General features: G+C 42.3%; 1 protein-coding gene across 1 annotated transcript in view; it reads left to right on the forward strand.

Moving 5' to 3' along the window:
• Positions 1-12784, forward strand: part of MYCT1 (MYC target 1) — a 24376-nt gene that overhangs the window by 8919 nt on the left and 2673 nt on the right. Inside the window, 1 exon segment of the mRNA XM_035899813.1 lies at positions 12552-12784. Within this exon segment, the coding sequence (XP_035755706.1) occupies positions 12552-12784 (233 nt within the window).

Genomic DNA, 12784 nt, shown 5'->3' on the forward strand with positions numbered 1-12784 from the left:
AGATCTGAGGTAGTAGAAGGAAGAGGCCAAATTTCTTCAGAGTATTATTTAAATATTAATCAAACACACAGTGCACACACTTTTGGGCAATTACACCTACTGTACTGACTATGTGGTGCCAGTTGTTGTCACATGAGCTGCCATAAGCATCATTCTTTATTTATCCACTAAGAACAGAAATCTCATCTTTAGGAAATGAAGTATATTTCTTCCTCCAAGCACCGTACCAGTGAATACGTTGGCATGTGAATGTGTCACATAATAAAAAGAATTTAGTGAATCCAATTTTTTCATATAATTACAAAATGGCAAGTGTTGGAAGGGAACTCTGGAGATCATCTAGTAGTGCTGTGGTTTCTCCCCAGGACAACCCTCCTGTGGCTGCATGCTCAATGGCTAGAGACTAGCAGGATTCATATTCAGATGAATTAGTCTCAGCACATTGCGGGTGCAAAGGTTCTGCCTCAGTTCTTCTTGTAGTATCTGTTGAAGGAAATTGTTCTGTATTACACACAACTTCCCATTTTACCATTGTAATTCATTTAACCAGGAGTCAAAAATCTTTCTGAGCCAAATGAGCGGCTGTGAGTGGTGCCATCTACCTAACGCAGAAGATTAATCTGAAGCATGGAGATGGAACGAGATGTCCACAATCACAAACAAAGAGCACAAAGTAAAATCAAGACTCAAGACTGACCCTTTTTTCTTTCTAAGATTATCTTCATTTCATAACCCTATCCTTTTGTCTGGGAAAAAAAAAGAAAATCAGAAAAGACTATCAATAACAGTTAGTATAGACAATTTCAGTTTTTCCCGCTTTTCAAGGCAGAAGCTTCACTTCCTATACAACCAATAAAAGGTACTTATTCAGATTTTGAAACCCATTGTGTAGTAGTTAAGTTTGCACCAAGCAATCCTAAGTCATTCTCCTAACACAATTTATTCCCCTTCTATTTGAGGAGACAGGAAAGAGACTTAGGTGAGTTTGATTTTCATGTATTGAAAATGGGACAATAGTAACTTAAGATTTATCTGTTAAATAACCTCAACCAAAACTCCATCAACAATACAAATATATACAGCACTGTTATGAAATAATTGGGGGAGAAAACAATAGTCAGTTCAATGCAATGCAGAAACTTCTTTGGGCTCTGACACGGTTGCTGAAGCAAACAGCCAGGGCAGTTTCTGCTTCTTGGCAGAGGCCTCTGCCTTGCTTCTCTGGCAGCTTATTCGCAGAAGAAAACTAATTCCCTGTTTCAGACATTTGAATTCACAGTCCAGCATATTTACACACACTTATGGCACTGGGCCTCCAGCCTGGATCAGCTGTCCTGGGTCGTCAAGAGTTGACTAACACTCTGGATCAGTAATCATCTCACTTAGAAATTATACCAACATTTATCAGCTTGTGGTTGCACAGATCCTTGTGAGTATGACTTAATTAAGTCTCCTAGCCCACATTGAAATAAATATTCATAGACATATTTGGTACAAGAGAAATCTTTGAAACTGATTGATGGTCGCACAGGAAGTACTGGGAGAAAGCAAGGTCAAATTTATGAACTGCAGATAACTAATTGAAGAGTACAGTACTACCACATATGAACATACTTCTATATTCTCAAAGCGTTCATTATTATACCTGTTCCACAGGGAAGATAAATGTAGCAGGGGATTTTTTGCATTACTGGGCATAGCTCAGGTATTACTGTAGTGAAAAAAGCAGGGAAAACTGATTTAAATACAGATCCTTCTTCCTGCTCCTTGAATACTTGTTTCTAGAATAGTTTAGATCAGTATCCAGTCAAGTTCACAAACAGCTCCTTCTCCTCTTTTTCCACTTTGTACAACTTTCTTAATTTTTGCCTGAAGACGGCCCCAGCTTTAGCAATCTTGAAAAATAATGAGACTATAAATAGAACACTAAACACTATTTGCATTGATGGCTATTTTTGAACAAGCAATACACAAGTTAGACCTGTCAGCAGAATACTCTGTGGCAGTATTTCAAAGGCAGCATATTTCTGAGTCAGAAGAGATGCTTCTGAGAAGCTTTATGGTTTCGGGCCCCAGTAGATTTCCTCCAGCTTCTGCCAAGACATGATGTTGTACATATCCGTTTCATTCATTTTTGTCTAGGTTAATACATGCCATGCATTTAAAATGGAGAGTAAGAAGGATGGAACTGGGAAAGGGGAGATTACTCCTCTCCTGGGAAGCAGCTGAGCAGGTTGCAGGGGGAGAGGGAGAGAGATTGCACAGCTAAGAGCAAGGAACAGGTTGCAGGGGGAGAGGGAGAGAGATTGCACAGCTAAGAGCAAGGAGCAGAAACAAGGTTCTGCCTCTCAGGTGACAGAAAGAGAGACTTGAGACCCAGAGGCAAATGTGCAGAGGTTGCAGCACTTCCAAAAAGCAGTGCATTGAGTACCATTTATAAGATGTACTGGGCAGGCGGAAACGCGGTCCTTAATTCTACTATACCTAGCATCTCAAGGTAATCAGTGTGCCATGTCACACAGTTTTCTCTCTTTTAAAGTAGTCTTTACATTTGGATAAAACTTGGGCTTTCAGTATAAATACTTCTTGGCCTTTTGTGGCTTCTCATAGTACGGACAAGCTCCACCTGAAGCTGTGTCTGGGTCAGGCAGGCTCTTCTCAGACCACAGACAACAGAATTGCTATGGTGGGACTGGGGATGATTTCAATGTATTCCTTACCCTACAGTCTTCCCAGTAACCTGAAGGTGTTGTGCTTTGTTCTAAACCTGGAGTCTTCTGTTTTCTTAAAAGTGGCATATGTACTTTAGTATTTCCTGCTTAATTTTAAGAGTTTTAGGAAATCCTACTTAATTTTAAGGTTTCACTCTAGTCACTCATGCTTTGTTCATATAGGAAATTATTCGATTCTCAAGCTGTAAAATGATCTTATCAATTAAGTAATAACTATAATGCCATATTGCACTGTGGCAAATTGTGATTTACTGTTTGATTTAGGTTCATGCAGAGGCCATATAGCTTAGGCCTATGCTCCGGTTTCGTGAGGCTGGTAAGAATGCCTTGCCAGGGGTTTGTTTGCTGCACATGCGGAAAAGATCAAAATTATATTACTGTCTTCGTAATGCATTAGGAATCATAATGAAACCACACGGTAACAAAGTTTCTACCTCTGTATGAATAAAGGAATCTTTGCTTTGTTTTATATAGTTATGCCAAAGGCATTAAATTAAACATACTGGCATCTCTATCTTAGATGTTTCCTTCTGATTATTACAATCACTCTTTATTTATCATTCCAGTAAAAATCAACTGCCAGTAATATCAAGAGAACGTCATTAACTCTGAGTTAGTTTGTGGGATATTGAGATGGCATATCCCACTCTTCTGGCCTTTTATCACAATAAATTATAGTATTAGTAAACAAAGCAAATGTACTCTGCTGCATGGAGATCATGCTGGACATCACTGTGGATGGCAAGAAACAGGAATTTAAGAACAAACAGTCTTAGCCTCATGCTTCTCCATCAGCACAGATATTTGCAGAAAGCCACAAAAGTGTGCAAGCTTTACTTCATGAAGCTTCTGAACACTTCTGCTGTGCCTCAGTCTACCTTACTTTCAAAGCCCCTGCAAAATGCTGGTCCTAAGTGCTTACGGCAATGCAATTCAGAGTTTTTCTGAGCTTTGAGGTACTGTTAATGTCTCTCTAACCTTTTGTTGGAATGTTTCTTGTTAGCTCTTTTCTGACACTATTTTATTAGAATTAAGGTTGTTTCTGTATTGTTTAGATTTTCAGATGAATTTCCAGCAGAGGGCAATCTTGTTCCTAGGTAGGTTGCTAGTATATAAAGTTAACCCTCTGCTAAACAGCCATCGCCTCTGCATTTCAAACAGAGAATTAATCCAAGGGCACAGACTGCGGTTTTTTTTTCCCTGTATTTACTTAATAATTTTTCAGGTGCTTCTAGAGACTATTTACTTACCTGATTGAAGAAAGTCTTACAGGCTGCTCAAAATAACATCAGTATGGACCTTCAGCTATCATCTGTTCTACCTTCTTTTTTCAAGACAGGATTAACTATATTACAACAACTCTTAACTGATACTGGCTTTTAAGATCTTTAATGGGAGTAGGTGCACCACCTACCTGGACTCTCTATTCTCCTTCTTACCTGTCCTCAGAGATAAAAACACATTTTTTAATTTCATTTGCTCTATTTTAAACCCAGTACTTTCTATTTCATCTGCAGTGGGCATAAAAACAACTGTTTAGTTATTAGGTGCAGTGGGAGAATTACCCTCTGTTGCTGCAGAACAGAATCTCACACTAGCACAGGCCAGATAAAACATCCCTCTGGCAAGCTGTGTCTGAATGCAGAGCACTGACACTTCTGACAGCCTAACTATCTTACTTATTTTGCTTATTAGTTCTCACATCCTGCACAGTCTGCTTTTCCTTTACCTTTAGTTTTCCACAGATTCTGTTTTCCAGATTATCCCATCCTTGTCCATTTGTTTTCTGGACATCACATCTACCTGAACCACCTTGTGCTCTAGCCTGTCACTCTCAATCTTTCCCCAAGAGTCTTGGGTGACCTTTCTTAAGCTTTTGCCATGACTAAGATCACAGCTGGTTGATATTACACAGCAAGTGATTCGCCCACCCAGCTGAATCATGGACTGCCTACAAATGATTAATGAGAGGCTGGCTTGCTAATACAATTAGTGACAAAAATCAGGAAGATAGTAATGTCAAAACTTGTCAGATAGAGAGAAATTCCTTTTTTGAACTTAGCATGACAACAGCAGCACAGGATTTGGCTACTGATACCAGCCCCAGCTTTAAACTAAGTTTTCTTGGGGTTGGTAGAACCGGCATAAGATTTCAAGTAGTTCAAATCACTTCAAGCCTTCTGTGGTGGGAAAAAGTGGTGGCTCTCTGGACCCAGGGTATTCTTCCTTTCCAAACTTGTTACCTGGCATGCGTGAGGAGGGGTAGCTGCAGCCTGTCTGGCTTACAGATGTACGTTTGCTACAGCTCTAGGAAGATATTGAGTTTGTTCAAACTTTGATGGACCCTGGCTGCTCCTGTCTGGATTTGCACAAATGAGGCTCTGTAATGAATGTCTGCTGATGGCTTACCTGAGTGTCGCTTGAAACCTGAGACACGGAGACTCCTGCAAAACAGGATCTGAACCATTCTTACTAGTCCAATTACTAGATTTGTCATTTGTAAATGCAATTCACACTTTAATACACTAGCTGGTGCTCTACGCTAAGCTGTGCAATGTTCCGGTATAAATTCCCATACTGGTTTGTATGGTTTTTATAACAGCTTTTGTCACTGAGCTTTCATTTCCAGAAAAAATATAGGGTGAGACAGAGGCTGAGCTGGACTTCTCCATGTCTGAGATTAAACCCTCTACCAGTTGTCAAGGCTTTTCAGCTTTGGGACAAGGCAATGTGTGCGTGTGCACGTAGGGGGAGGAACGCTTACTTACTTGCACAAGTTTTGAGTCATGGGTACATGACATGGCATAAAGGAGAGAGAGCTCACAAAAATGTGAGAAGGAAAGAATTAAAATGGAAATAAATTTACAATTTTAAAATTTAGATGGAAAATATAAAAGTAGTTCTTTTCCACCATACAAGATGGTGGTGTGTTCTGGTACTTCTCATTGCTAATACAGCTGAAATTAGTGAGCTTGTCCTGCATACAAGCTTGTTGAAGCCCACATGGAAGAAAGTTTGAATGTCAGGTGCACAATGCTTCATGGTAGTTTTGGGCAGGTGGAAGAAAAGAAAAATAAGAAAATTACTCTCAGCTGCTGAAGTAAATGAACAGAATATTGCTCTAATGTAATACGGGTAAAACATCTCTATAGCAAGCTGAGTTTGAATGCTGAACAATGCCATTCTTGACTGAAAAGCTACCTTACCACGTCTAATAACTTTAAGATAAAACTACTTAATTATTTGTCTTTTCATAAAGCAATAACAAAAAATTAACAGCTGCAAAACATAAAGATTGTAATATTTGAAAGTCACCCACTAGAAATCAGATCAAATGTGTAAGTATCATCTCGCCCTACGGGTGCTTTCTGCCTCCCTGAGCTTAGCAATAGCATGAGCAGAACAGATGCTTTGAAAGGTAGCTGGCTCTTCATTAGCTTAATTAGCTATTATTGGCAAAGATGCAGTTCAAATTCAAGTCATGTGTGCACAACCTGACTAAAAGATGCTTATCCATTTCTTTTCCCTTTGTATTCAGTACTTTGTCCCTTCTTCCCCAACCCTGCCCTGGTTTTTGCTCTGAGATGCTGTCATCAAAGTTGCCACTTTACATGATTTTGAAAGGTACTACTATCCCTTCTTATACTTGGCCAGCTGAAAAGTTTACAAATGTATATATCGGGCAAGGAATATCTTGTGCTCACCTTGACTTTACACCTTGGGCAATTTATCATAAGGCTACGGGCAAGATGCAAGTCCCAAGGACTTCCTGAGTTTGGGGAGCAAAATTCCTGTTCCAGCCTGTCGCAGCCAGAGCTGAGAGCAAGGGGGAGATTCCTTGGGAAAACTCTTAAGTTCTAGTGGAACAAAATCCAGAGTGAAATTCAGATGAATCCTCAATGCAAACATGTTTTTAAGTCAAAGGGATGTCTTGCTATCTGATGTGGTCCATGCACATGAAAGGAAAATGAAAGCTTCGCAGAAACAAGAGATTGAACTGAGTATGTTTGCAAGGATCCTGCTGAGCTCCATGACAGAGACAGGATCCTTCACAGAAAGCATCACTCCATCACAAAATGCAAATCTATTTTATGAAAAGTTTGGTTGATCCAGGGACCGACAAGTCTAGGTAGGGACTATGTTACCATTTTTTTGTGAAGTATACCCCAAGGTGGTGAAGGAGAGAATGTAGACCACTTCTGAGAAGACTCACAGATTGGTATGAGCCCCCTTTGGTTGGCCTTGGTACTGATGTCCAGGCTGGATGGGAAGAACCTGTTTCAGAGCCGTAACTAGGAAGGGTGCCCTATCAGCCAGTCTATCATCTTTACTAATAACATATACAAATTTCTCCTGTGTGGATTCTATAGTGTTAAGGACTTGCTAGAGGCTATCAACTTGATAGGTTATATACTACCACTTCATACATAGAGTTTTTGGAAAGTTATAAAAGCCTTAAAGAAAGCTGCAAAAACCAAGAAAACACTTTGCATAGCAAAAACCTGTAGCACTGCCTTTGCTTAACACTGCATGTAGGAATCAGAGAGAAGGGAATAGAGAGACTTCAGAAGGAATTTCCTGATCCGGATAGATGTTGGGCTGACAGACATGTGCTGGCTTGGTATTCAGATCTGGGGGTAACATCATGGTCAATCATGAGTTCAATCAGTCATCAGGTCAGTCATGAGGGTGTTATTGTGGGTTCTGAACCTCCAGCCTTTTTGGCATGGATGCACTGGAAGTCCCATAGATAAGAAAGGTAATGTAGCTAAGATATTCTGTTGCTTTTTTCCTTATATCCTTTTATTTCTGGCTTTGTGCCTGGAAGTCTGTCCTGTATTGTTGAGAAAAAACCCTTTGTCCTTCACCTCAGCTGGTGTTAGAGGTGAGAGTGGAGAAAATTGACTGAGATGGGGCACAAAATCTTTTTGGTTGTGGCATAATCAAATAAAGCAGGCAGTGTGAGCAGCCTGAGAAACATACAGATCAAAGCATATTTAGTGTACCGGCACCTGGGGTGTTACTCTTATTGTCAGCATCCTTCCTTTATCCCCAAGTTTTTTTTTTCCTTAAAAGCAGAGGGCAGAATAACACGCACAGCTCTCAGGAAACCATAAGATGTTATAATGGCTCTTTGGGGGACCCTCCATGTCAGTATTGGTGTGACTCTCCTGAAAGGCTAGTTCTGCCCTGGCACTGCCCAGATTAAGGAAGAGAAAAACAACCCAGTGAAAGCCAGCTGTTCCCCTCAAAATCCCAGGTGCGACAAGTCCCACTCTGCCTTTGATCTGCTTCTCTGTTTGCTAGTATTTTCTCCAATGTACCTCAGGGCTGTGATCGCTGCACGTTCTAAGGAGGAAATCAATGGGCATAGATTTACAATTCTTCAGCATAAGTTTTTTGGAACTGAATTACATTTCAGTGAAATTCATCCTCTATAGGGAGTCAACAAAAAGCAATTTCGGCCTATTAGTGTGACCCACAGTTCCCAGTGAAGTCAGGGAGAGTCAGGGAATAAAAAGAATAAAGTGTCTGTAACCAACGGGTCTAGTGATATTTCTATAATAAGAACCAGAAGGGTTAAATGTAGGTCCAAACTGAAATGAGAGCATCTGGAGTACTAGATGGCAACTGCAATAGTCAGTGTAAACCCAGCTGAGTTTCCCCAGGGTATAATTTCACCCTCAATTTTTACATTTATATAGAGAGGTAGAAAAAGAAAATAATCAAATAAGTTAAAGAAAATGAAGACATTATCCAAAGGGATAATTGTTTGTGCTGTATCTCCAGCACAGGGGAACAGCACGTGGGAAGGACTGAAGAGCTGCACTCGATACTTTTGTCAATTCCCTCATCTGCTTTTAACAGTGTGAAATGCTGATTTGATCGTGCAGGTGGTAAAAATTATGGCTAGAAGGATGCAGGGACAAATCTTCACCATGGTATATGGCAACCCCAGAGCCAGGCGCGTTTCTGCGGCTTGCTGTGCTGCTGCTTACATCCAAGCCCCGCAGAGATCCCCTTCTCCTCCCACCTGCTGGGGCTGAGAGCCCAAACAGGAGCAGGGATATCAGGTGGCACCACAGAGCCCCATGCCTGGGGGATCCCTTGGCAGTCTCAAAATATAATAACATAACTAGCATTCCAGCTGAGGTGCAAGAGAAGTCAGCCTAAGAGAGGATTAGTTTTTGCTCCACTTTCCCATAGCCATGCGGGGACAGCAGTACGAGTACTCAGACTGCAGCTCTACTGCTTGGGAAGTGCTGTCTTTAGGACATTCCCTGGGATTTATTCAACTGGAGGTGGCCAAGTCCTGGCTCTCCCTTCCCACCTTCAGGAGTATGAGTAGGAACTTGCAGTAACAGAACATATTAAAGCCATTTAAAATGGCATATAAGGTTATTCCTGACCAAAAGGGGCACAATAAGGCCTGCTGTGTTTCTGAAGATATTTTATAAAGGGCAGAATCACGATGAGTTTGTCAGAAGGCTGCTTATGGTGACAGAGCTCTAATCTTCAGCCAGGAGTAGCAGCACAAGGTGCTGCCTGTGGGTCCTTGCAAAAAGCAGGCCAGAGAATCACCCTTTGACTTTAGTGTGCCCAGTCAAGGGTTTCTGAGTTGTAAAAACAAGTACTTAAAGAAAAATTATATTTTAGGGTCAAGTCTAGTCCACCTCTGAACAAAAGGACAACAAAGCATTCCCAAAAGGGAGCAGTGCTCTGCAACAACATCCCGTGTTTTATCATCTCCAGTCTTTGCTTTATTTTCCCATTTGAAAAGGATAATGGTTAGAAGCCTATCCAAAAGCCTAGGTTACAAGCAAAGCAACAGCAGGATTGTATAGCCATCCAAAATATCAGTGGCTTAATTAGAGCTTAAATTTCCTGGGCCTCATGGAACTCCAAGTCTATCCTGAAAAATGTTAAGGTGAATAAACTTGGGTAGGAGATTTCATGGTACCATCATGATAGTGTTGGTCCTGTCTAGAATCACACCTCCAAAGGCATGTAGGATGAATACACTGCTGCTCTGATAGGGTTTGAAGGGCAGTAGCAAGGGCTGGGTTCAAATTTAATACTGCTTGGGGTCCCCACCCAGAAACCTGCAAAAATTTTACGCTAAACTTTCTGGTGCTGAAGGAGCTTATTTTTCCCAACGGCAAATATGAATCACGTAGCTAACAATTTTTCACTGAAGGGAGAAAAATAAGAAGGTAGCTAAGGAAGGTAATAATAACTAATTCTTAAAGTGCAATTGTACCAATAATCATTTACATCTCCCCTGCTGGAAGGAACGCAATGTTTGCTTTCCCCCTCCTGCAGTGACCAGCCCTAAGTTTAAGCCTTGCTGGATACCAAGGCCTGACTTAAGCAAAGGTGCATACTGGGGTGCCTCTGCCAGCAGGCTGGTCCCACTGGCTGTGCCCGGCACCTCTCCTCTCCCCCCACTGTGGGCCGGCTGCTTTCCATAGCGGTCCCTTGGAGGGGCGCATCGCTCGCTTTGCCTCTCCAGCACCTGCTTGGGCTAATTCCCACAGCTCGGACTCAGCATCATTATTTTGGGTTCTGGAAGCGACTGTTTGTGCAGCACCATAAATTCAGGGGAAACTCTTTAACAGCTATTACCTTGCAAGAAAATTTTGAACCTAGTCTCATCTTGCCCTTTTTAGCTGGCCTGTGCTTCTGTGTGCTCTAGAAGTTACCTTTCTCCATCCATTTTTCACAGAAATGCTTCACAAGCATGATGACACAGCACAGACAGAATAAACATGTTTCAAGCTGTCCCATGGCTCTTTTTCGCTTATTCCCTCTTTGCTCCACCAGTAATCAGCCTAGTGTTCCTTCTTGTTTGAGATCCAATCCCTGCTTGAATTTTGAGGGAATCTATAAAGGTTTTGCATTCATTTCAGGCCTTATCCAGCATTACAAATGTACCTCCAGACTTTTTACAACAGTAATAAAGCTGGTGCTCAGTTGCAAAAGCAAGTTGAGTTTTCTGAAGTGACTGTCCTATTCTTAGAAATACACGAGGAAAAAACCTTATTCCTCCACACTGTGAAACCATGTAGGGGAGAAAACATTCTAGCCATGCTTTTTTTTTGTTTTCAGATCTCTTAATTCTTGAAAGCATTTATAGAAGAGATAGAAATTTATTTTTCTTAATGGCAGATTAATGCATCTTTAAACTAGGCATTGGGGATGGGAAATATTCAAGAGGCTTCGTATTACTAACGGTTATCTCTGACCATAATTATTTAGGATATAGTAATTTACATTAATTACTATGAGGATTTAAAGTGTCTGTTACTCAGCAGTAAAAGGCGGGGACGTGTTCCTGTGTTGTAATAAATACAAGGCATACTCCATTAAGAACGTGCCAGAAGCTACGTCACTGTTGTAATAGGTGAGTTTGCAAACACGTACACATAGAACATAAATGTCTGTAAACAGAATGACAAGTCTGCATAAATCCACACCTCGTACTGCTCACAGAAGCAAATGCTTGGCAGTTTTCTAACACACCTTGGGGCTGGTGGGTGGCTGATTCTGGGAAAGACCAAAGACTTCTTCCTTGCTTTGGTACAGAAACTGGTATTAAATGCAAGCTACTTTCTGGATGGTGTTGAATTATGCAAATTAAAGAAAAAACACCGTATAGTGAGAGCAATCTGAACTGCTCTGTGTGTGTGGTCAACTTCATGTGTTACATACAAAGAGTGGTGTCCCTCAGGGGTCCGTACTGGGACCGGTGCTCTTTAACATCTTCATCAATGACTTAGACAGCGAGATCGAGTGCACCCTCAGTAAGTTTGCGGATGATACCAAGCTGAGTGGTGCGGTTGGCACACCAGAAGGAAGGGATGTCATCCAAAGAGACCTGGACAGGCTAGAGAGGTGGGCCTGTGTGAACCTCATGAGGTTCAACAAGGCCAAGTGCAAGGTCCTGCACCTGGGTCGGGGTAACCCCCAGTATCAATACAGGCTGGGGGAAGAAAGGATCGAGAGCAGCCCTGCCGAGAGGGACTTGGGGGTGCTGGTGGATGAAAAGCTGGACATGAGCCAGCAATGTGTGCTGGCAGCCCAGAAGGCCAACCGTACCCGGGGCTGCATCAGGAGAAGCGTGGCCAGCAGGTCGAGGGGGGTGATTCTGCCCCTCTACTCTGCTCTGGTGAGACCTCACCTGGAGTACTGCGTCCAGCTCTGGAGCCCTCAGCACAAGAAGGACATGGAACTGTTGGAACGGGTCCAGAGGAGGGCTACAAAAATGATCCGAGGGCTGGAGCACCTCTCCTATGAGGACAGGCTGAGAGAGTTGGGCTTGTTCAGTCTGGAGAAAAGAAGGCTACGGGGAGACCTGATTGCGGCCTTCCAGTACCTAAAGGGGGCCTATAGGAAAGATGGGGAACGTCTTTTTAGTAGGGCCAGCTGTGTTAGGACAAGGGGAAATGGTTTTAAACTGGAACAGGGTAGGTTCAGGCTAGAGGTAAGGAAGAAATTTTTTACAATGAGGGTGGTAAAACACTGGAACAGGTTGCCCAGAGAGGTAGTGGAGGCCCCATCCCTGGGAACATTCAAGGCCAGGTTAGATGGGGCTCTGAGCAACCTGATCTAGTTAGCAGTGTCCCTGCTCACTGCAGGGGGGTTGGACTAGATGACCACTAGTGGTCCCTTCCAACCCTAAACATTCTATGATTCTATGATTCTAAGATCTTAGGGTTTTTTTATCTTTTAAGGAGGCTGCTGTCTTCAGTTCATATTCTGGCAGGAAAATCCTTCAGAGTTAGTGAAATAACGCTGTGTATTTTTGCTGTATTTCAGAGCAAATAACAATAGCCTTCACAGTGTCCATGGTGGTTGGACTGGTGATTGGAGGGATCATCTGGGCGTTGTTCACTTGCTTGTCCCGTCGCAGAGCTAGCGCCCACATTTCCCAGGGGAGCTCCTCAGCCTTCAGCCGTCGGTCCAGACCCTCCTCACATGGCCATGCTTCCGGCAGGACTGGATTTTACCGCAACAGCAGCTGTGAACCTCGGAGCAACCTCAGCCTGGCC

Source organism: Egretta garzetta, unplaced genomic scaffold (assembly GCF_000687185.1).
Source record: "Egretta garzetta isolate BGI_Z169 unplaced genomic scaffold, ASM68718v1 scaffold397, whole genome shotgun sequence".
Lineage (NCBI taxonomy): Eukaryota > Metazoa > Chordata > Aves > Pelecaniformes > Ardeidae > Egretta > Egretta garzetta.